This window comes from Ursus arctos, unplaced genomic scaffold (assembly GCF_023065955.2).
Source record: "Ursus arctos isolate Adak ecotype North America unplaced genomic scaffold, UrsArc2.0 scaffold_14, whole genome shotgun sequence".
NCBI lineage: Eukaryota > Metazoa > Chordata > Mammalia > Carnivora > Ursidae > Ursus > Ursus arctos.
In genome coordinates, this window is record NW_026622808.1 from 35,746,842 (window position 1) to 35,771,801 (window position 24,960).

General features: G+C 48.6%; 1 protein-coding gene across 1 annotated transcript in view; it reads right to left on the bottom strand.

The window, feature by feature from the left end:
* Positions 1–3,942: 3,942 nt before the first annotated feature.
* Positions 3,943–24,960, bottom strand: part of RFT1 (RFT1 homolog) — a 35,356-nt gene continuing 14,338 nt past the window's right edge. Inside the window, exons 7-13 of the mRNA XM_026501030.4 lie at positions 20,909–20,987; positions 17,585–17,635; positions 16,108–16,238; positions 14,849–14,993; positions 10,707–10,812; positions 4,692–4,941; positions 3,943–4,361 (exon numbers count right to left, since the gene is read on the bottom strand). Of these exons, the coding sequence (XP_026356815.1) occupies positions 4,194–4,361; positions 4,692–4,941; positions 10,707–10,812; positions 14,849–14,993; positions 16,108–16,238; positions 17,585–17,635; positions 20,909–20,987 (930 nt within the window). The 3' untranslated portion in view covers positions 3,943–4,193. The remainder of the gene's footprint in view (positions 4,362–4,691; positions 4,942–10,706; positions 10,813–14,848; positions 14,994–16,107; positions 16,239–17,584; positions 17,636–20,908; positions 20,988–24,960) is intronic.

Here is a 24,960-nt window from a genome sequence, read left to right on the forward strand (position 1 = left end):
TAGCCCAATTCCCTTTCTCCTGCAAGGGCTTTGCATTGGGAACAGAAGTTAAAGATGAGAGGACTGGGGGCTGGAGACAAAAGAAAGAAAAGGTGAAAGTTGAGGCAGCACCTGGTTCTGAGGACCCCTCCCTGCACTGCCCACCAGACTGACACTCCCCCACCCCATCCCCGCTTTCTGGGCCCCAGGAGAGGTGAGAATCACCCCAGCATGAGGCCAGAAAGAGCGGAGCGGGCCAGGAGCTGCCCTGGTGCCCATGCCAGGCCTCCGGCCTCCCAGCCAGGAGGCTTCACAGGCACCCCTCCCTCCTTCCCCAGCTCCCGATGCCCCATGTTCACTGGGCCTCGTGGGTGCAGGATCCAGGGGCCCTCAACTCCTCAAGAACCTGACCCAGCAACAAAACAGCATGCCAATTGGCCAACCACAACTTTTGTGCACGTGTGCACTCATTATGTTCGATGGGGGGTGCACAGTGCACTGCACCAGCTCTGACAAGCTGTGGGGAGGGTCTCCACGAGGCTGCTGGAGCCCGCAGAGGCCGGCGCTGAGTTCTGCGTGCACTGACTGGTGACGACCTAGTCACGAGGGGAAAGACCTACTAACTCCCTACAGCCCTCACCTCCAGCACTTTCTACCTAAGCCACACTGCCCAGGGATGTTGAAGTTGCTGGGCAAAGAACCGCCTGCACTTTGGGAGAGGGGCACCCAGCAACTTCTGTTAAGTAACAAGCATTTATGAGACCTTCTTCATTAGGCCCCTAAAGGAGGCCGAATGACGCTAGGAGCCCAGTTTTTCAATTTTGCCGTGATGGGCCCAGACGATTCTGGTTAAAAAGGAACTGACGTTAAACAGCAGGACTGACGATGCCATGGTAGCTGGGGTCAAACAGATGACACAAATCAACAGAAGTCTTCCTTCCCCTCAAATTCTTCCAAAAAAGCATCTTTTTCCCCCTACTTTTGAAAGTTAATTAGCAAATGAAATACTGACATTAAAAGCTCCCTCACCCAGGTACAGTAAGCACCAGGAGAACAAAACAATAGCATCTGATTGGCTCACAAGTCCAATGTCCAAAGTAAATACACGGCCCAGCACCTGGATAAAGGTGAGAGGGTACCCTGGGCTCCCCCCAAATCACATTAAAATAACACACTTTCCCTACCAGCCCAAAATATGAGCCCTCACCTGTCAAAGAATGGCTGCTTAATCAAAAATAATGAAGAAGATGAGGACCACGCCAGACAGAGAAGCACACAGCAAGGGGAGGGATACAGTGCTTGGCCGGGAAGGGAAGAGCAGGGACGCACTGCCAGGCCTTTCTGCTCCGGACACAGAGGGCTCCCTCGCAGAGGCCAGGCAACAGCCCAGCCACAGCATCCGTATGCGGAGAAAAGCATAAAGATGGTTCACGTACTCAAGCTATTTGCCCACCTTCCTTTTGAAAAATTTTTTCTTCTTCTTTGGAAGAGATGTGAAGAAAATACTTGATTTGCTTGAAAATCAGAAGACTGACATGAAACTAGCAACACAAATTCACGATGAAAGGAGACAGGCAGAGGCCGCGCCCTGCTGGAATCCGGCTGGCCCGTGGCCGGGAGTGGGACAGAGCACAGCACCCCTCCAGAGCCAGGAGCGAGCAGGAAGTGGCAAGGCGGCAGCAACCCCTCACTGAGGGACCCGACAGGCCAAATCTGAAGTCACCAACACGTACATGTGGCCAGAGCAGCACAGAAGGAATGCCGCGATTCTCACCATCAAAGGCTTCTTCGTTTCATGAAAGGATGTGCTTTAGAGACTTGTTTCCATGGAGAAGTAGCCTCACGATATTTTAAGTGGTACTTAAAGCCAAACATGTGAATCCCCCAGAAGCCCTTCCTGGGTAAAGCGAGGCAGCTAGCACACGTGTATGCAAGCTCCCTGAGGCACCCGTGTGGCTTTAGGCAGCCAGCCAGGGAAAGCTCCAGAGGCAGGGGTCAGGCCCAAGTGCACTTCCAGGAGGCGGCCAGCGGGTGGAGGCAGAGGTCAGTGAGGTGCAAAGGGCCTGCTGCCTCGGTGCTGACAGCCCAGGGGGCAGGTGCTAGTTGTAAGTACACACCCGCTTCCCATGGGACTTTTCCTATAAACAGGGAAGTAGGACGTGGGAAGGAGCCCCGGGCTGCCCGCCTAGCTGGCCATCTTTCAAGAGGAACTGGTCCTGCCTGCAGTGGCCCTGTGCTGACAGAAGCGCCAGCAGGACGACATGGGATGAGGAGAGACTGAGCACTGGCTATCAGACACAGCCTCCCTTCACGCAGGAGAGCAGAGCAGAAACCTGGGTGGGCCTACTCCCAGGAGCTGTGGGGCTGGCAATGTTCAGGCAACGGCCACTCTTCCTGGAGCAGAGAACAGACATTGTGAACGACTGGTCTTGGGCCCTGGCGCAGGTGAGGACAATGGGGTGTGCCAACCTTGATTTGACAAAAAGAGCTGATCCCAGAGCGCTGCCCCCAGAGACGATGGTTCCAAAGGTCTGGAGTGGGTCCTGGGAACCTACATTTCTGACTTGCAACCAGGCAATTCTGAGGCAGGCAGTTTAAGGGCCATGCTTGAAGTCTGGGGTCAACGGGGCATGGGATGGGTAACAGGGTTCTAGGGGAGGAACTGGTGGTCAAGGGGAGCAGAGAAGGAACTTTTGAGGTCTAAGGGTCCATTTCTGTGCACTCAAGAGACAAAGAAAAGTACATGAGAGGGAGGGAGGGCTGCCTCAGTGTGTGCCACCCCCCCGCCCCCACCCCATGGGACAATCGGTTCTTCTGAGCCAGCCTGACTGCGCCTCGTAAGAGCATAACCACGGCCATGCTTTTGGAGGGTCTCTGAATGGTCAGTGATATCTTACATTTAGCTACTTTTCCAATCAGTGGGAAGCATTCTCCCTTTGAAGAGATAAAAAGCCCAAGTGCCTGGTGCTAGTCTCAGTGCGCTGGTGGGCCTTGATCCTTGGTCCTCTTCCTCTGGCTCCAAGCCAGTGGATTTAAACATGGGCATTTTAGCCACACCACCATCTGATGCAAGGTGCCCGGCTCTCTGGTGTAAACAGAAAGTCTGGGACATCGGGGCCAGATGATGACGGTTATCATCCAAGATACAGTGGGCGCGTGTAGCTCTGAGGGTCAATCACACCCAGAAGGAATTAATATATTATCAAAAGAAGAAAAATGCTTTGTTGCCTCAGAACAATGCCCGGTGACGTTGCCCGCTGGGTGCGGGGTGCGGGATGCAGGGAGGTGAGCCTCAGCCGGGGCTGCCATTCGGGTTTACTGACCAGGGCTGGAAGCACCGGGTGGGGGGAAGGGCTTGCTGTATAGCACATACCCCATTTTATTCGGAGGGGAAAACACACATCACTTCCCATCTGCTGCTGCCTGTGCAATCTCCACATGAATGGTGTTGCCTTCCGGGGGCCAATAGCTCACGCGGGATCGCCACTTCCCTCAGAGCCTTCTCTCTCAGGTGGCCGGGCCAGGGGTCTTGCACCAGCCCGCACCGGCCCTGGGGAGGCACGCGGTCCGGGGCACGCAGCAATCACGATGAGGGGCGCGACTCCCCCTAGCTGACTCTGGGAAATGCTCCCCGAAAGACTGCATTTTCATTTCCTGGATTTCTCACTGAGGAATGTTGTTCCCTCTCTAAAAACCCAGACCACAGTGTTTGCATGGGGAGAGGCACGACTCCAGGGCCACCTCGGGTCTCATTCGGTGCACCACACCAGGTCTCCTTCCTGCTTTTACAGAGTAAGTGACATGCTCCTGTGACATGTAAAATGGCTACATCTCTCTTTCTGGACCAGATTATTGTTGACTATTACATCCAAGATATAGTTTGTTGGCTTACGCAGCTCCTTAGATCAATCACGACCAGAAGGAATACATTAACCAAAAAGAAAAATGTTGATGAGAACAAAATGGTGACAAAAATAATGTATCTATTTTAAAAGAGCTTTTGGTCTTCCCTTAAAAGTGGAACTCCTCCTTCCTGTTTGAGGCTTCAAACGGATGGTGTTCGGGCCGGCAGTTCTCTCTGACGTCTGGCCTGCCGGGTCGGTCCTCCCCCGCAGCAGACCCGTCAGCAGGGCTCTCCCGCACAGCTAATGCGTTCCGCCCACGAAACCGCCCCGCAGCTGGCCCAGGTGCCACAGGCCTCAATGCCCCTGAGGTCACGAGGTTTTGTCAGCCAGTCTGAACACACCTAACTGAGTCCTCACAAAGTGGATCAGCTTGGTCTCCGTGAGGAACGCTGTCCCAAGAGTCATTCCCAAACAGAAGGCCCCCACGGCAACGTGCGCCAGCCTGGCTGGCCAGCCCTGCTCACAGCAGAGGAACACCTGCGGAGAGAAACCACCGTCACCGCCCTGGCCCCTCCACCTGTACACCCTCCCTCGGGGGCACGCCAGGGACAGCAGAGGCCTGGCCGTTCCAGCTTCGAGTCAGGTAAAAGGTGTGACAGCTGCGTACTGAGGGGCCAACTCTGTTCCCACTGGTGACGTGGTTTGGCCACATCTGTCATAACATGCTGTCCTGGAGGCGTGGGGAAGGGGGAAGAGGAGGGAGCTACTTGCCCAGCTGGTTCGGGACGAGCAGGGAGGGAAGCCCAGAGCCAGGGACAGTGGGCAGCCTGCAAAAGCACGGGGTGTGAGGGCTGCGGGGAGTCTCACCTCGGACGCGCCAGTAATCCCGGCACTGAGGGCGAATGCCCCGAGGAGGGCGGGCGGGAGGTGCAGGCCCGCCAGGGGCCTGTGCGGGCTCCTGCCGTAGTAGCGGCGGATGAAGCGAAGGCTCTGCGCGATGCGAATGCCCATGTTAAAGCAGTTGGCCAAGATGAAGCCCACGCTGCCGCACCATCGGGTCAGGAGATAGGATAACACCAGGAAGGAAGACGAGAGGGCCAGCATCGTGAAATTGTACCTGGGGAGAGGGAGACAAGCAGAGCGGGGGAGTGGGTACCTGTCCCGAACAAGCCTGCTCCAAACCAGGTGGCCGTGAACACGGAATCCCAGAGAGCGCCTCTGAGTTGCCGTGGCCCAGCTGGTTTTCTTAGCTGTCAACAGGCTACGGATGACATGGGGATGTCACTATCCACCCCCCCAACAGAACAGTGAGGAAATGAACAACTCAAGATATTATGGTTTTTAAGGATGACTGGTTAGTTTAAGTGACACTCTGTGATCCACACGCATAAAAATCCTGCTCAGCCCAAGTCTTCAGTGTGAGGCCCAAGAATACGACCCGGGTAATAATTACATATGAAGGCAAACTCGGTGACAGCCACGGTCAGGGGCACCGGGATACGCTGATGAATGAACACACGAGGCCCTTGCCCTGTGAGGTCTGGATGCGTTTTACAGACAAGGAAACCAGGCACAGAGAGGCGAGAAATTTGCCTAAGGAGTGACCTGACTCTGGCCCCTAAACTGGGGGAAATGCAGAAGCCCCGTAACCTTGGCCAGTGGAGCTCACTTCAAGTAAGTGACCAGCCCTCAAAATGACATGCACACAGGGAGGAAGGCCTGGCCCACGTCGGTGTCCCCCCGACGCTTACACATCCTTCCCTCTGCTCTCCACGTCTCCAGAGCTCTCTGGATTCCTCACTGCATGGAGTACACGGCCTTTCCACTTAGTCACCTTAGTTACCTTCCGTTCTCAGCAAGGGAAACGGAGTCTCCACAAGGACAAAACAGCCGCTGTCGTCTTCCAAAAGGCTTGTGGGACAGCCACGAACAAAATTCTCCAGCATCTGGTTTCTGCCTACCGAGCAGCAGGCATTCTAAGTACATAGTTGTTGAGGGAACCAAACCGTTAGGCCCCCGGCCCTGTCTACTGGGTTAGGGAGGCCACTCGGGGTCTGTGCACAAGGGGTGGTAAGAAAGCCACTGTGTCTGCTGAATGCCCAGGTGACCAAGCCCAAGGTGCTATGGAGATATACTTTATCAGAGGGGGTGATAATACTACACACACACACACACACACACACACTATCCTCCAACAGGAGAGATATGCTTTTCACTAACTACTGATCAATGATCAGAACAGCCACCTTTCTGACAAGCCACCAAGGGTGGGGACCATCACAGATAGGTTAGTTATCTGGCCTCTTTTCCAAAAAGAAGTAGAGATGTATGATCTCCCCCCACCCCGCCCCAGAAACTATCTCAAATCCTTGGAGTTGAGGCTATAGGTTCACAAACTATCAAAGTCATCTTCACCCAACTCCAAGTAAAATGTCAATAATGAATGAAATCAGTAGCTAATTCATGCTAATTCAACACTGCGGCTTCATTGGTGTGGCCATTTGGGAAGAGCTGATAATGATAGGGGTCTACTGTTTCTCATTAGAATAGGGCTCTGCAGCTGTTGAACTTTCCAGAACTCACAAATCTATAGCCTTAAAAGCATAATCCACTTCCGGAAAAAAAGAAACTTAAAGATGCAATTAAAATACCATTTTTTAAATTGAATAAGCCTGTTGCAAGAGGGTTCTCTTACAAATGAAAATAAATAAGTAAAGCTAAGCAAAATTGCCTTGGTCTCCACAGTACCACTTAAGTTCACATAAAAGGTGGAGGCTCCTGGCTCTACCCCACAATTCCATGGGATCTACAGAATACCAAATTTCATACAAAGTAGTAATGGTATTTATACTGGTGTATATTAAAACTGATGGAAACTGAACATCAGGTAAAGGAGAAGAATTTACCTTGAGATTTGTAAGCTAGTAACCAACGTCAGGATTGAGAAACTGGTGGCCATCAGATAACCTCTTAAGTGTGAGGATAAAAAATTAAAGTTGGGGGGCGCCTGGGTGGCTCAGTCGTTAAGCGTCTGCTTTGGGCTCAGGGCGTGATCCCAGAGTCCTGGGATCGAGCCCCACATCCGGCTCCTCCACTGGGAGCCTGCTTCTTCCTCTCCCACTCTCCCTGCTTGTGTTCCCTCTCTCGCTGGCTGTCTGTCAAATAAATAAATAAAAGCTTTTTTTAAAAAATTAAAGTTGGCTTTGATCAGAATTTTAAATGCTTTATCTGTGGTGTCTGTGATCATTATGAACCCACTAGCCACCTTAGTAGACAAAATATGGTTGGCTTTATTTAAAAGTACACCATTGGTCATTCCAAGTCTTAAGTCATCTTGGGTGAACTTATCTTATCCATTCCTACAGGCTACTGAGAAAAATCATGTAGTCGGTGTCAATACCAGTGTATAATTTCTGATCTAACCTTATGTGTTGTCTACAGTCACTTTTCTCATTGTTGCTCAAACCCCTCAAAATCCTTACCATTCCTCCATCAACTTGCCAGCCCATCGATGGGGCCCGCCTCGATGTCGAGCACAGCACCGCACTGCGTGTCCATCCTGTCTTCCAGTAAATGAGGCTTCTGTTTCCCAGGGCGAATTTGAGTGTGGGAAACACAAAAGAGGAACTGCCCCAATTCTGAGTTTGCTGACTTAACCCACAGTTTGATTTCAAAATCTAATGGTTGGTTTCCTAGAACCAGTTTTTGTATTTTTTTTCAGGGGTCTTAAGCTCAGTTAAATGATTTCCAGAAAACATAGCAGGCTCAAAACCTCTTGAGACCTAAATTCCCTTCCACTCAGAGATCCTATATATATATATATTTTGTGTATCTTATTAAACTCAGGGATCCTAAACCATATATATTTTGTGTATCTTATTAAACTAAAAAAAATGCTACTTGTAAAATCAATGCAAAATTAGTGACAATAATGACTATTCTATAAGGTTTGGTTAACATAAACAGTCAATTATTTATGAATGCTTAGCTTTTCCATGGCCCCAGGAAAATACTGGGCTTAAAATCAGGCTTATCAAAAGATGGCAGGTCAAGGATGTTGACTGCGGCAGCAAGTGAAGTGCCCCCCGGTGGGTACTGGCTGAATACATCAAGGCACAGCCATCAGTGTAGCCCCCACAGCAAGAAAGGGATGGCGCTGGTCTCTCCTCGCCGACGTGAGAAGATCGCGCTCATCCTTCACGCGACAGTTATGGAGTCCAGCTCCAAGGTGGGCATTTAAGGGGCAACAAATCAGACAGTCTTGGGCTTTTGCGTCACTGTCCTCTGTGCCTGGCAGACTGTGCTTGGTCACCCAGCCTCAGCCTAAATGCCACCTTCTCAGAGCGGCCTCCCAATCTAAAAGAGCCCCACTCTCGCGGCATAACCCTGGTTTAGTTATTGGTACTGCGCTATATGTCCCTATTTATTTACTTGTTTGCTCTCTGCCTCCCCCACCGCCAGCTCCAGGAGAGCAGGGATCTTGTCTCTTTCTCCTGCTGTATTCCTGGAACTTAAAATGATGCCCGGTAGAGAGTAGAGGCTCAAAAAGCACTTGTCAAAGGGACAAAAGAAACTGAGATGTCCTTAACAAAACAGAACAAAAATTCTTCAATAGGGCAGGTTGAAAAATCCATCAATCATATTTGATATATATTATACAGTTGTTAACAAAAAAGCAACTTGGAATTCAAAGGCTGTTCTAATATTTCACATCCAACCAGATGCCCTATTTTTATTTAGAAAAACACTGACTGGCCTGAAGTTGTTAAGTAAAAGCCCACGATTTTATCAATACAGTATTTTTTTTCAATTCAGAATCTGAAATGTCCAATGTTAATCAATCATGACATTTAACTAAGCTACCCAATCCCACCATAAAAATCCTTACTCGAGTTTTATCTCTCGTTAAATTCACAGAGATGAAAAAATGCTGGGGTCTGTGATGAGTCCAGGTGCCATGTGCTCAGACAAGGGCTGGGGGCTGGGCCAGGGGCCCAGATGAACCTGGGCTGCCGTGGTGACACATGGAGGAAGACCACGCTTGAAGTCACATTTAACTCTCCGGAGAAGCGCATTACTACAGATGAGAACTGCGTTAGAAGGCGCTCTGGTTCTGTCTTTTGTCTATGTTGACTACTCATATCATGAAAATAATCTCCCAGGTGTTCATATATCGTCAAAATCCCATTACAGCTAACTTAAAGAGTTGTTTCTTTTGGTTCAATGCTATGTAAGAGGAAAGAAAGCAACTAGCCACTGTCTATATTCCCTCATGATTTGATTGCAAGGTCCATTTTAACATTTTAAGCAGGCCTCATGCTGACTCTCCCCCTCCACACTAAGGCTGAAATCATTGCAATAAAATTGCCTTCAAAGAGACAGATTCCTAGTCCGGAGCCCTCTCTACCACGGCTCAGTGCCTCCTGTAGCGTGTTTTACATTATATCTAAAAATTATTTCACGTTTGAAGCACCTTTCAAGTAAAAACACATTATCTCAAAATCAAACTTAAATTGACCTTTTCATCCATGAAAAAACTAAGGGGTGGGGAGGATGGCCTCAAAGTAGTTTTACAGCTATACATTTAACGATCTGAAGTGAAAACCCTAACTAGACCAATATTTGAAAACTACGGGCTGTGAGCTAAAAGCAGGCGGGGAAATCACCTGAGTGGGTCATGACATGGCAGTTTGAAAAATGAAACGTAACAGAATTAAAAACCATCCGTGTGTCTCGCGCATCGCTGGGGTACTTCCTGCTTCGTGAAAGCGTCACTCGGTCACGCCCACCTGAATACGTGGGGCGTCACAGGGCTCCGTGTAGTTTTACTGACAAGCTGGTCTGGGCCAGCGGTTCCTAAGGCCCTAGCATCATCGGAAATCTCCCGGGGCTGCGTGATGACAGATTCCTTGGCCCGAGCCCCTCAAATGCTAGTTCAGTTGGTCTGGGCACTCAAGGCCTTTCAGAGACAGCACCAAAGCCCCCAAGGGACCCAGGGGTCAGGGGGCAAAGGGATAACAAGGACCGAGTGCCCCATTACCTACAGCCACCCCTCTACTATCTTTGCCTTCTCTTCTCCTCCTTCTCCCCTATCGATTTTACCCTTCTCCTCAGCCTCATCTGGTAGTGGTGCCTTAAGATACTGCCATGCTACTTCTGGCATTCGGGACACGCCCCGGGTGTGGGTCGGAAGCTCCAGTTTACTAGTTCGTGTCAGAATCAGCTTTTTAAAAACCACACCTATGCTCCGGGCTGCCTGCCTGCAGGTGTGCTAGGAGAGGGCGGCGGAGGAAGGCTGGGCGGGAATCTGCAATCTAGCGAGCTCCACGGGGGACTGTGACTGATAACCAGTGTCAGGAACCACTGTGGGAGGTATCAGAGCAGAGGTCCTGATCTGGGGTCAACGGTGGGAAAAATGGTGGCAAACCGTGTATGTGCACTTGGGCTTTTCTCTGAGGAGAGGTGACACAAACCCCTGAGCTTCTCCAGGGCCCACGAGTCAGTCTCGAGGGTTGGACTCTGCATCTTGAAGAAGCTCCATGGTAACCCACTGGGGCGCCGGGCAAGGAGGTGGAGGAGTGGAGCTTGTCTCGTGCCCACCTCTGCAAACCTAGGCTAACACAGCCCTTCAGGGCCCAGGCTTCTTCCTCCTCCGAAGGGAGGCGAAGGGCGGCTGCTGCCCCCAGCATGCGTGGGGAGGACGAACTGCCTGGTGCCAGCACAAGCCCCGGAGCGCCCAGGGACGGTGCCACACTACTGGGGTAGCGCTACCTCTAAGAGGCTTTCTGGGGACGCGTGTTCAGAACAAAAAGAAAGAAGATTGGCAAGTTACTTCAGTTTGGTCAAAGGCTGTGATTTAGGCGGGCCTTGACGGTTACCTACCTGTCGACCTCCTCTTTGCTCATGGCAGCAAATGTGAAACACTCGGTCACTCCATTGATGGCAAGCAGGAGGACGTAGAGACAGTAGGAACGCAGCAGAACAGGACCTATAAGGAAACAACCCGAGACTCTAGAGCCCAAACAGGAGGCCCGCGTGTACCAGAACTGGGTCAGGAGCCCGGCAGCTGTCCTCAACAGGCAGATGCAGACTTGAACCTACGGTCTCAATCATCTGGAAGGACTTCCAGTACTCCATGGCACTGATTAAAATTAACAACTAAAAAAGAAAGGGCAATTAAGAATAAACCTGCAGGGGCACCTGGGTGGCTCAGCTGCCTTAAGTGTCTGCCTCTCAGTTTCGGCTCAGGTCATGAACTTGGGGTCCTGGGATCGAGCCCCTCTTTGGGCTCCCCGCTCAGTGTGGAGTCTGCTTGTCTCTCTCCCTCTCCTGCTTGTGTGCTCTCTCTCTCTTAAACAAATAAATAAAATCTTTAAAAAAAAAGGAATAAATCTACAAATGTCTTGTGCTTTTTTTTTTTAAGATTTTATTTATTTGACAGAGAGAGACAGTGAGAGAGGGAACACAAGCAAGGGGAGTATGAGAGGGAGAAGCAGGCTTCCCGCGGAGCAGGGAGCCCAATGCAGGGCTCGATCCCAGGACCCTGGGATCATGACCTGAGCCGAAGTCAGACGCTTAACGGCTGAGCCACCCAGGCACCCCTACAAATGTCTCACTTAACAACTAAAAGCTTATCTGGCCAGGAAGCAAACCTTCTCGCTTCTTAAATCAGCAGGAAGAGGTCTGCTGGCTTGGGCACTCAAGGGCACTAGTGGCCTTGCATGGCAGAGAACTTGTCTGAAGACGTCCTGAAGACAAAACCATGGGGAGAAGCCCAGGACTTGGGAGCAGCAAGAAACTAGAGACAGAACACACCCACAAATCTGCACAGAGAATCAGAAGAACCATGTTTTCTTCTCAAACATGGTGATGCAGTCCTATAGCTAACTAACAAGCTCTAGAAAAATCTGCTAAGAAAAGACTGGGAGTCTTAAAAATGGAATCGATCCCCTCTTTTAGGAGGGCCATTACCACAAGGCAGCCAAGCAACTTCTAATAAAACAACCTGTGACCCAGTAATCCCACTCCCACATATACAACCAACAGAAATATACGTACATTTCACATAAGCACTTGTACAAAAATGTCTGTAGCAGTTTTACTCATAATAGTCCAAACTGACCATCAACAAGAGAAAGGATAAACAAACTGTGGGCATCCATACAAAGAAATACTTCTCAGAGAAGCAATCTAGGAGAAAAAAGGTACTGATCCATGTAAAGACATGGATGAATCCCCAAAACTGTATATTGAGAGAAAGAAGCCAAACACCAAAGCGTCCATGCTGTAGGATTTCATTGATATGAAGTCCCTTTTAAAGGCAATACTAATCTGGGACACCTGGGTGGCTTAGTTGGTTAAGCATCTGACTCTTGGTTTGGGCTCAGGTCATTATCTTGCAGTCATGGGATCGAGCCCCACAACGGGCTCCACGCTGAGCACGGAGTCTGCTTCTCCCCTGCCCCTCCCCCCACTTGTGTGTGCACACGCGCACGCTCTCTCGCTCTCTCTTGCTCTCAAGTGAATGGATAAATAAAATCTTTTTTAAAAATTATAAAAGCAATACTAATCTATGGTGATAGAAATCAGAACAGTGGTTGCCTCTGAGGTGGAGGGAGGGCAGTTGACTGGAAAGAGTTCTGAAAGGACTTTCCGGGATAATGGAAATGTCGTAGATCTTAACCAGGATGTTGGCCCCCACCGATGCTGCATCCAAGTCCCACACATGGAGATGGCAGCACAGGGGATGGGGGGGGTCAAAGAGGCCAGTTCAGGTCACAGGTAAGTCCACTTCCCAGGTGAGGACAAAGACTGATACGCAACTGGGACAACTGAGGACAGCAGCGTTGCAAGTTCCACTTTCAAAACTCAGGTGGTTCGGCTGAGCCACAGAAAGTTGCCATTCTTTCCTGATTAAATTCAGGCTGGAGACAGTCAAGTTTTGTGGAGTATTTTTTTTTAAAGATTTGATTTATTTATTTATTTATTTATTTATTTATTTATTTATTTAAAGAGAGAGCACACGAGTCAGGGGAAGGACAGAGGGAGAGGGAGGGAGAGAGAATCTCAAGCAGACTCTGCCCTGAGTGCAGAGCCCCATGTGGGGCTCAATCCCACCACCCTGAGATCATGAGTTGAGCTGAAATCAAGGGTGGGAGGCTTAATCGATTGAGCCACGCAGATGCCCCAAGTTTTGTGGAGTACTGAAGTGAATGAAGAAAACTAGTGGGGAGGGCAGAGCGGCAGTGTTCTTTTCCGGCACAGGAAAGGTTTTTGAGTCCACAGCACTAGTCCAGAGTCAGGAGCAGGGCAAGGAGATGCGGGGTGGCCTGGAGACGAGGGAAGGAAAGCCAGCAGGGGCCCGGGGGGGATGGACTACTAGCAGTCACTACCTACCAGGAGCCACTACGGGCTTTACAGAGAGCTCAAAGTTTGGGCAAAGTGGAGGAGGAGACAAATGCTAGAAGACCCTGTTGGGACAGTGACACTGATGGGGCCCGGGGCCAGAGAGGACAATGGTCCTGGCTCACCAGACAGCACATTCTTTCCAGAGACTGAGAAAGCAGACCATTCTTAGGATTCTCCTCTTTCAGGAGATGATACCAAGAGAATATCTTTTTGAGTCTAAAATTATTGTTACTCTTTACAGTGTTATATTAGTTTCATGTGTACAATACAGTGATTCAATAATCCTATACATTACTCAGTGTTCATTGGGTTGAGTCTAAAATTATTAATGGCTCTGACATAAGCCACTAGAAACAGAATATACTACCTTAAAAATCAACTACCACTGACCCTTTTAACCGATAACTCTTACTACCAACACTGAAAACAGGCACCAGCCTCTCACTCGCGCCGAAGGCCCACACAGTCACAGCAGCCTGCTTCTATACCTTCTATGACTAAGTATTCCACCAGGTGAACACTGTGCTGACAGGACAGCCTTCTCACGGCCACATCCTGTGACTGCATGACAATAAAGGCTGTTCCTTGGCGAACACCTTTCTAGAGGGACCATGCTGCTGTGAAATGGTTGAGTGCCTGTGACTTACTAACGGCTCCCTAATGAGCCTCCCTGCTTGCCTGCTGGAAACTCAGGCCTCACAGCACGAGCCCCAGGCAGCTGTGACTACATCATAGTTTCACAGCAGGTGTTTCTCCAAACTGAATGACCTTTGCTCTTGGGTAGAAACTTGGCCCCTCCTCCCCTAATACCCAAAGTTTGGGCCCATTATAGCGGAGACCAAAACATACCAGTGAACTTGTAAAATGGCATTTGACAAAGCCCTTCACATTGAGATGGAGAAGCAGAAAGAAGTCTTCAGAGTTCTTGTCTAGTGACCCGAGGAACTGAAAACATCTTTCCTTAACCCAAGATGAAACGGACTGCAAATGGACTCCCAGCCTATGGCCCAGCACATTTTGAAACTGGTGACGTCCCCTGCCTAGCAAGTGCTGTGAGACGCTCAGTGGCATGGGCACCAGGTGTTCCTAAGTCAGATACAATTGATACTTTTGTCCTTCAAAAACCAAGAGTCACTGGATTAAATACACCATTTGCTTGCCGAGATCAATTTTATTCTCTGCAAATGGCTCTGAGTTATCCCTCAGAGACTCATGCATCAGGCTGTGAGATTTATGTGGCATTTACTGCCTTCAGATGTGTTTAGTATCAAGCGGAGACTCATTAGAGCCTGCTCTCTGCCTTCTTCCCTCACCCCAGAGGGTGCGCAGGGAAGTGCCCAGCAAAACACATTTTAGGCCTGGGAGGAGAGCCAGGGATGCATAATGACTTGTCCAAGTGAGACTGGGGGACCGCCTGCCCTGGTACCAAAGCCCCCAGAGGGCACTGAGCTGTTTCTCACCTCGTGTGAGGGCAACGGTGTCAGAGCCCCAGCCACGGACAGTGCTCCCTACACCGACAGATACCAACCTATACGCACACAAGGTTTTGAATTTCACGAGACTCTCCTATTGCTGTTTGGAAATTAGAACAAATCTGGCAGAACTCTTGTGCGCACCTGATCCAGAGCTAAGCATGGCCCCTCCATAGATATCCAAAGCCAGCTGAGAATAGGCAAAGCCAAAAATGGTGATGGTCAGGCCGGTCAGCAGGGCCAGCTTGAGCAGCGACTCCAAAACCGCGGCGGCCACAGCAACGTCCTCCTGGGGTGGGGGGAGAGGGAAGGAAGTTGGGTGAATCATGAGCTAAAGAAAAACTTCACATCTGGCCTTCTCTGTCTGCTGTCTCACAGATCACTCAGCTGCTGAGCGGCATCCCTGCTTTCCTGCAGCCTGTGTTTGTTTTCACGTCAATTAGCATGAAGGAAATGAAGGGGAAGAGCCAATCTGTGCTTCCTGAGGTACCGCAGGGGAGGTGTGGTTTTGGCTCATTTAGGATACGTTATTTCAAAGGTTGCTTAGGAAACATTCACTTTCCTCTCCGATACTTATTCTTAAACGGAGAGCAAGTTTTTACGTGCTAGCTGGCTAGCTTTGTTGGAGTGCTTCTCCTGACAAATGTCCCTAAATCCTGACATTCCTGTCAAAGTATGCTTAGGAAAATATTCCTAAATCAACCGAGAACCAGATTAGTTCATTTTGAGATACTGCGCGTAAACTGTATTTTGCGAAGTGTCTTCTAAGACATGTAAGAGGCCAACGTAGCTTCCTTTTAATTCTCAGATAAGTCAGACATTTTCAAAGGTTTTAGAAAAAGGGAAGTTTCTACAACCAAATACGCCTGGATTAAAATCTCATCTGCATTTGCCAATCGGAGTAGGCAGATTCGCACGGTCGGAGTGCAGTCTGGGCACTTCGCAGTCTTGAAGAAGCTTAAACAACTGTGCGGTGAGTGAAACCAAATGACTACGTCCTTTCCTCCCCAGGCAGTATGCGAGCCTTGCCCCTGCCTCTGCATCCTTCGGCTCACCCCTGGTTCTTGAGAATCTGAGGATGGGGGAGGCAATCTCAATCTTCCCACTAAGCCTGGACCATGGGAAGGGGGTCTGCGCCACACTGGGGATGGCTGCAGAGAGTTCTGGGTCAAGAATGAGGTCACAGAGAAGAAGGGTCAGAAGGGAAGGGCCAGCCAGGGCAAAGGGAGGAGTCTGCAAAAGAAGGGAGCTCAGAGTCCTGCCACCATTCAGAAGGTGATGGAAGAATGAAACCTAGAAGGAAATTTCAAACAGAAGGGAAACTGACTGCTCTACATTTCAGTCCGTTCATCCTGCAGTTGGAGAATTCACTTGAGAGACGGTGACGTTAGAACCAGGACTACCTGCTTCTGAAGCGTGGCATCCTTTCCTCTCTCCAGCACCTTAGCAAAGAATACGTAAAAACTCTCCTCTATCGGCTGGAAGATTAACCTGGCCACGAGAGAGCCCAGATTATTCACTATATCGTATACACCTGGAAGACAAAAAGGAAGAAATGGCAATCCTTCTGGTTTTTCTATTTGAATTTTCACAGCACCATCAACATTTTTTCTGATTTAATTTTTTAAATTAAAATTACTGTTTGAGATAATTATAGATTCACATGTAGTCCTAAAACATAACAGATCCATTAGCCAGTTTCCTGAACAGTAACATCTTGTGAGAGCATTGCACAATACCACAGCTAGGATACTGCATCCCTTGCTGCAGAAACTTCCCTTGATGCAGTCAAGATACAGAACATTTCCATCACCAGCACCTTTTTATATAAAAATCATTAATGCTGGGCACCTGGGTAGCTCAGCTGATTAAGCGTCTGCCTTCAGCTCAGGTCATGATCCTAATCAGGGTCATAGGATCGATCCCCGAATCGGGCTCCCTGCTCAGTGGGGCGTCTGCTTCTCCTCTCCCTCTGCCCCCTCCGCCTGCTTGTGCTCTCTCTCTCTCTCAAATATATAAATAAAATCTTTTTAAAAAATCATTAATGCCAGGGGTGCTTGGGTGGCTCAGTCAGGTGGGTGTCCAACTCCTCCTGGTTTCAGCTCAGGTCATGATCTCAGGGTCCTGGGATCGAGTCCTGCATCAGGCTCTGGGCTCAGGAGGTAGTCGGCTTGAGGATTCTCTCCCTCTACCCCTCCCCTCACTCTCTCTCTCAAATAAATAACTAAATCTTAAAAAAAAAAAAATCATTAACGCCAAGTTAATTTTTAAAATTTTTTCTTTCCACTACTTCAGGATTACAGTTAAAAATAAATATGAAGAGGGGCGCCTGGGTGGTTCAGTTGGTTAAGCGCCTGACTTTAGCTCAGGTCATGATCTGAGGGTCCTGGGATCGAGCCCTGTCCTCAGAGGTGAGTCTGCTTAGGATTCTCTCTCTCTCTTTTCCTCTGCCCCTCCCCCTGCTTGCACTCTCTCTCAAATAAAATCAGAAAGAAAGAAAGAAAGAAAGAAAGAAAGAAAGAGAGAAAGAAAGAAAAAATACTGAGACCTATCTAGCTGTACAAACACAGGGCGGATCTGTGATTGTGATGACGAGCCCCCTTTTCTCATAGCACCCCCAACAGTGCAATGGGCACCAGAACTCTGCAGAAACCAGGGGATCTCAAAAGAGGACCTGCCACCCGAGTCACATGAGAGGGGGTAGTCAGTACACTGTGGATATTTGCAGAGACCTGCAATTTTCAATCTTCAGGAATCATTTTATTACAGTCTACATCTTTCATAATCATCAGGCTTATTTTTCATTAAATGTATCAAACTGCTGAGAAAAATATTAGAAAGTATCTATGAACGGTATTCACTACAGAATTTTCATCTTACCCTGATCGCCAAAATTTAACACGTTCAAAAACGTCATTACGTATCGCTCGCCTACAAATAGAAGAACAAAATAATTAGCATTTCAAGGGCTCATTATTTTGTTTCCTTTTTTCTTACCGTCTATCCTTTTCAGCTGGGAAATACTCTCAAAGGAGAAAAATTATGTAATCAATTAAAGACATCTTCCTTGTCCTAACATTGATTTCAAATAATCTCAAAATAGTAACAATTGGAAAAGTGCTGGGGGATTTATTGACAGCAAATCTCCAAACCAGTTAAATTAAAAACAAAACAAAATCAATGAAACCAGTCTAATAATTTACAAAGGGGGGATTACAAAAATGTTAATAATGAAAATGATTGTCCCAAATTTTAAGTGTAAGTTCTGTGAAATGAGAGGTCCATGATCGTGTGCAGAGACTCTTCAAGTTGCCTCCCTGGGTGGAGAAAGCTCCAGAGAGCCTGGAAGGGCTCTGGAGCCCAAGCTCATGATTCAAACATAAGACAGGCTAATGCCTCCAAGGTGAAGACACCAGCCCAGAGCCCCACCCCCACCTTCCAAACATTTTATCATCCATCAGTGGAAAACAGCCCACAGTGGAGACCTCTGGAGTGACCACAGCCCTAAAGGGCAAATTCTCACCTCCTAGCAACCTGCTCAAAAAGGAAAGCAATATTCAGAGACCAGAAGCAGTGAGGATCTTCTCTAAAGTCTCCCTTCGGCCCTGGCCTTCCCGCACTCCCCCAGCACTGTGTCTATGGGCCTCTACAGGCCCTCCCAGGTGTGGCCCACAGGACAGCACTTGGCCCTGTCTGCATCTCTACCCTGCTCTGATCCATTCTCACCGCTAGCAGTCCTGGCTTCAGCAATACAGATCTTAAGGCAACCCCTGCTTCACACCTTTAAATTGCTCTTTGGTGTTTGCAAAAAGTCCAGGCTCCTTAATTCTGCATTTGAGGCCTTTTATAAATTGACCCCAGGCTATCTTTTTGGCTTTTCTTCACCAACCTCCTGCCCACCTCGCAGCATTACATTGTCATCCTCTGCGATACCCGGCTAGGTTTTAGCCCCTCCAGCTGCTCTGCTTCAGGCTGGGTCCCTCCTCCCAGCCTCGGCTTTTAGCATGCGGGCCACCTAAACTGGCTTCACCGTAGGGACCGCCCTGTGCTCTGGTACAATCAGCCTCTCTTCTCACACTCTGTAAGCTCCCTGGGGGCAGGAACCACATCTCTCTCATTTCTCTGTCCCTGGTTTCCTAGCAGAGCTCCAGGAAGTGCAAGGGCACTTGAGAGACGCTAATGTTTCCAAGTACAGACCTCACAGCCCTGGTTCAGAGCTAACCACACAAAAGTCTGTGTCTTGGGTGAGAGAATGAGCTCCTTGAGGCTGTGGCCTGTAACTCATTCATCTGTGTATTCTCAGCACCTGGCACACAGTGTTCAGGAAATGTGGGGGCAGAAGGTAACAGCATCTATATTTTTGCTATTACAATGAATGACTTCACTTTTTTTAGAGTTCTAGTTTTTAGATAAGAAGAATTTGGGGGTGGGGAGTTCTTGTCCAGTCACTTCCTTATTTCACAGCGATGGAGACGGAAGCCCTGAGAGGTTCCTAACAGCCCTCTGCCAGTCAGGCCAGGGTGGTCCAGCCATGAAGCGAGTGAGCAATCGGCACCACACTGAGGCCTGGCTTACTTACACCTGCTGCTGTCTAGCCACTGCGGTCCAGACAACCAATTTAGGGCCATTGTTTGGACTGGATCCATTCCTCAACTCATTTAAACTGCTCTTAAAACTTTGGGAGGAAAAGAAAGTGCATAAAGAAAATGCCCTTTCCAAATTCCTGCTATTGATTTTCTTGTTCTAACAATGTGAACTATCACAATATACGATTTCACTACGGATACCTTTCTTTATCAAAAGATACTTGTTGAACACTGATCACATGCCAGTTCCAGCAGGGTATTGGGGAGACAGTGGTAAACGGCACATTCTGCTCCCAAGAAACATATAATTAAGGCACCTTCACTCTGCTCTCCAAAGGCTTGTGACCCTTACTTCCCTCAGGGGTCCTGTGAACAAGTTCCACTTTTGTAACGGCAGTGTCACAGGCTCAGGCTAGGACTAAGCACTCTCAAGGCGCAAGAGCCCTCAGACTGCTCCCGGTCCTATCCTTTAACTCACAGACGGGGCAAGTGAGGCCTAGGGGAGTTACTTCCCTTTGGAAGCATAATTAATGAAAAATAGAGCGGGAAAAAGGAAAATAATAAGGTAGTAATAATGATGGTTATATTAGAATGCTAGAATCATAGGGAACTTTTTCCTAATTTCCAAAATTTTTGTAATGAGGTTATACTATTTTTATAATTAAAAGACAATGTTTGACGGGCGCCTGGGTGGCTCGGTAGGTTAAAAGACCAATGGTTGATTTCGGCTCAGGTCCTGGTCTCAGGGACACGAGATTGAGCCCTGTACCTGGCTCTGGGCTCGAGGTGGAGCTTGCTAAAAATCCTCTCTTTCCCTCCCTCTGCCCCTGCCCTGCGGCTCATGCGCGCTCTCCCTCACTCTCTCAAAAAAAAAAAAAAAAAAAAAAGACAATTTTTAAAAAGATTTAAAAATATATTCAGCAATAGATACATGGATGTATAGACATAGCAAACTTATATAGAGAGAAACCACTACATTCACCCACTTCTAGCTGCCTCAAATCTCATTCTTTGAACTAAAGCTGGGCATAAACAAACCAACGCACGTGCGCAGAAAAACGAGATGTACGTTCAGCTCCGTGCCAGCCCTGTGTGTGGAGAGCTCTGTCACTGTTACACTGGAGAGCCTTAAGAAATTGGAAGGCTGGCCAAACTATCACACAGGTAAAGTCTTATTATTTAAGAAAATAAAATGATGAAAACCTGTTTCTTAAAAATTATGTTCAAAAAAAGAAGTGTATAAAAAATTAGAACAGGATAATGAGATTATGGATAATTTTCTCTCTTTTCCAAATTTTCTCTAAAGGATGTAAAACTTCATAATACATTTCTTTAAAGGATAAAACCTGGGGTTTGGGAATTAGACTTGGATTCAAAGTAAGTTGCTCCTCATTACTGTAGGGCCCCGTAGAAGTTATATAACAGCACTGGCCCTCACTATCAAACGAAATCAACGTTAGTTTTCCTCTCCCTACTTTAAAAGCTTCTGTTTCTGAGGTCCCTCTGCCCACGGGGGCTCTAGAAAGCAGGTAGTCTGGATCTAGGTAACGAGCAGTTCTGTGGAATCCCCTCAGTTATACTATGGTGTCCTGACTGCTCAGAGTGACCTTTTACTTACCTTCTGTCAAAATCTGCTTCAAGAAAGACTGTTTGAAAAAACTCCAAGTCAATTTAGCCTCTTTCCAATTTACAAAAGCCTAGAAGAGAAAACAAAACAAAAGCAAGAGCTCCCAGGCACTGCAAGTCTGCAAGTACAAGAAGCTTCCATGAGAGGCAAACTCATCTTGTCCCTAAATCCCTACTTGGAGATCCCCACTCATTTTTCATTTAATGCTAAGCACACAGAAGGCACCCAACGAATTCTGGCAGAGGGCTTCCGTTGCTAACCACGAAGACAAAGTCTCTAGGTGGAAAGAGCAGTGGTGAAGGATCCTGCCCAGGAATCATTCACTGAGACGCCTAAGGAACCGTGCTGTCCCCTCGCTGCCCAGACGGTAGGCTGACCATATCTAACTACGCAGAGCTCCGAGTCATTTCTTTCCTTAAAAAATGTCTGAAGCATGCCAAGCTGCAGAACGAATTCGGCTCCACACACCCCACATTTTAATGCTATATTTAGCCACCCAGGGTCCCTTTACACAAAGTATATGAGCTTTGTTTGTGTATTTCAAAAGGAAACCAGGCTGCCTAGGTCAGTCAAACCGCTCAGAACTGTTGTGACAGAGGAAAGGAAAAACAAACCCAGAACTTTTGGTACAGCTCTTCCAAAACTGTCCATTTCCTAAAGACAAGGAGGGTAAGAAGAAAGCAAACACTTAGCAAGGGCAGAGGTCAGCCTGGAAGAGGCAGACGGCCTCAAAGCCAGATTGCCGAACACAACATGGAGGAGTAAGGCACCTCGCTGGACAAGACTTCTGTCTTTCTCTCTCCCGCAGTCCCCTCTGGAGGCGCCTCCTCTCTCATGGAGAATTCCTGGGGTCCCAGAATGTTTAGTCTAGGTGTTAGGTGCTTACAGGGTTACCTGCATTTTGAAAACTTCTTATTAACTTCAAGTTATGACTTGGAAAAGTAGGATTTCAGGGGGCTCTTTGGGAGGAAAGGGGTGAATCGCAAAGGCCCAGCCCACTCTTCCTCTCCAAAAGATCAGTTAACAGCCATGGAAGTTGGCCGAAGGGCAGATGTAGACTCTGTCCCAGTCACGTGGGCCCCTGATCTCGGCCCCAGGCCCATTTGTGTAGAGTACTGCTGGCCGGTGGAAATGTAATGTAGGCCACACACAGAATTTAAAATTTTCTAGTAGCCACAGTGAACAGTTAAAAAAAAAAAAAAAGTAAAATTATTTTAATATCTTTATTTAACCCAAAACACAATCGTTTCATGTAACTATTAGAGGCATCTCATATTATTTTTTCATACTAAGTCTTTGAACTCCAGTGCTTGTGCTGCACGTACAGCCCATCTCGATTCTAAATGCTCTCCAGCCACACGTGGCCGGTGGCTACCATTTAGGACAAAGTAAGTCTAGCGTATCCCTTGAAAATAAGGGTCATATTCAGTCTTCAAATCTCTTCACCCCTTGGTTTCAGAGCCTTTCTTCCAGACACTGTGAAGACAGGCCCGAATCCTCCCAAACCATGCTGCCCTCAGAGCATCACTGCACCTGGAGCGGATGCCACCCCGGGCTCTAGTCCGGGAGGAAATCTCGCTCGCTGTCCGAGAAAATCAGACCTCTCCTTTCCCAGAACAAAGAGCGCCGGAGTATTTAGCACCACTAGGGGGCACTGCGAGCCACATCAGCACTGATCCCGCCCTTAGCTGTGGGCAGCACCTTCTCTCTCCCTGTCACACTCTGCGCCCCCACACCGGGTGGTGGGGGGGGGGGTGCTGGGCAGCAGTGCCTGTGCTCTCTTCCAAGGAAATGAACAGTTACAGCTGGCCATGGGGTTTTTGTGGGGCCTTCTTGACAGAGGCTGTGAATAGGTTTGGGAACATGACCGAGCTCTCTAAAAACAGGCTGTTTACCAGAGTGTAATCTTGACAGTGTATCTGTCCTGCAAGCTCATACGGGAGCATCCCATTCTCCTAATGCCTTCGATTTAAACGCCCCCACAGCGCAGAAGGAATGGTCACACTGCTTATCTCCAAAATGCTCACTCAGAACATAGAGGCAGGAAGTCTGATCAGAGATTGCGTTCCTTCTCAGAGGTGTCTGCTAAGTGGTAGAAAAGCAGCAGCATATTCTTTGCACTTTCACATTTTGATTCAGATGGGTTTGTCACTTGGGAGGTCAGAAGAGGCCTATTTCACAAGAGCTAGGTTGGTACTGCCTAGCTGGTCTTTATGGCCGTGCGTTTCTCTGGAATCCTCTGACCAACAAGCCATTCCACTGCCTCGCTGTACTGGTGGAGAAACTGAGGCACGGACAACGAAAGGTGGTGGGCAGTATCTCGGGGGAAGGTTTGCAGTCAGAACTCGGGGACTCATGATGAAGTGAGTCCGTCTTCCCCTTCCCAAACTCTTCTGCCTCAGGATGGTCCAGTAGCCATGTGCCTCCCACACTGACAAGAGTCACTGGGGAGTCTGCAGCCATGGTCCTGTCCTGCCCCTTATCACCTCCATGTCCCACACAGGACCCCTTCCCCTCCCTCTTGCTCTGGGGCCATCGACTCTGCCCAGCTGTGTCCACACTCAAGTACACTTCCACCCACCCTCCCACTGTCCTCATCACTTATCATTTGGACAACTGTCACTGCCTCCTTGTGAGCTTGCTCATTTCCGACCTTTTCTCTAGCCCATCCTTCTCTTGGGAGGGTTCGGGCTTTGGAGTCAAGCTCAGACATTGAGGCTCAAGCTGCAGCTCCCAACTTCTGAGTGCAAAAGCCATGGGCAAGACCCTTAATTTTACTAAGCCTCCATTTTCCCATCTGCAAAATGGGATAAGGAGTCTTATCTCCTGGAGCCGGTATAAGGACCGAACAAGAGAAAACGAGACACTTGGTAAAAGTGAAACAGATGGTAAGTGCCTCAACACAGGCAATTGGATCACGGTACTGTTCACAAAACTGTCATTAGGCTCCCCTGCCCCTGAATCAAGCCCGTACTCCAGGGCACTGAGGCTACCACTACCCGGCCCTAGCCCAGCAGGCCATAACCTCCTTCCACCTTTTGTTTCCTCACCTAAACCCTCATTGTCCAGCCAACCTAAGTACCGCAGTCATCCCTGCAATCCCAATGCCAACACAGCGATGGGCATATAACGGGCCCCAAGCAAATGTTCTTTCTTCCCGCAGCCGCAAGCGCGCATTTCCACCACACGTGCACAGTCACCTCTGCCTGCCCATGTGTCGAGGCCCAGCTCAAAAGCAGCTTCCTCCAGGAAGCCTTCCTCAATGTTCCCACATGGAATTCATGTCCTTTTTCTGTGCTTCTGTTTTGTTAACACTACACACACACTGTCTTGCCGTGGTTGGCTGAGTACACACCTTATCTCCCCTCCACTTCTGAGGGCGGGGACCCCGCTCAGGGTACCCGGAACAGTGCTTACCACAGAACACTGCTTATTACATGCTTGCTGTGTTTAATTCCTCAGCTTTACTTAAACATTAGCAGATCTCTTCTATGAAATCACTCAGATGTGTCAAAGAATATAAAAGATATACAAGGCAGCCATTATTTGAGGTATCACTTATTTATGTTAAGGCTAAATACGTCTCTTTACAGAAGATGGAATTCTACAAGTACAGGAAACAAATCTCCCAATTTGGTCAAATCGGTTTTGGATGTAACTGCTTGAGCAGCTCTGTCTAAGGGAGCCCCCAGGACGCAAAGCTGCTCCCGAGAGTTAAGCTGGGCACACTGCTGGTGGTAAAGTCATCCACTGCACTCAGATTCATCGCATTTCTTTTCTCTTTTACAAAAAATCAACTTGAATAATGAATTGTTCTACCTGGAACTTCCCAATCGTTAAGTCAACAAGTCTTCTGTTGGAAGACTACACAGCAGAGAGATTAAACGCACAGACCAAGGCTAGTCCACAGACACAAGTTAGAGAGAAGTGGGTCCTAAGTCAGGCGTGTGATGTTGGTTTGGTCACTTAACTCCTCTGAACCTCAGTTTTCTCATCTGCAAAACGGAGACAGTATCTCACAGGGTTACTAGGATGGCTGAACA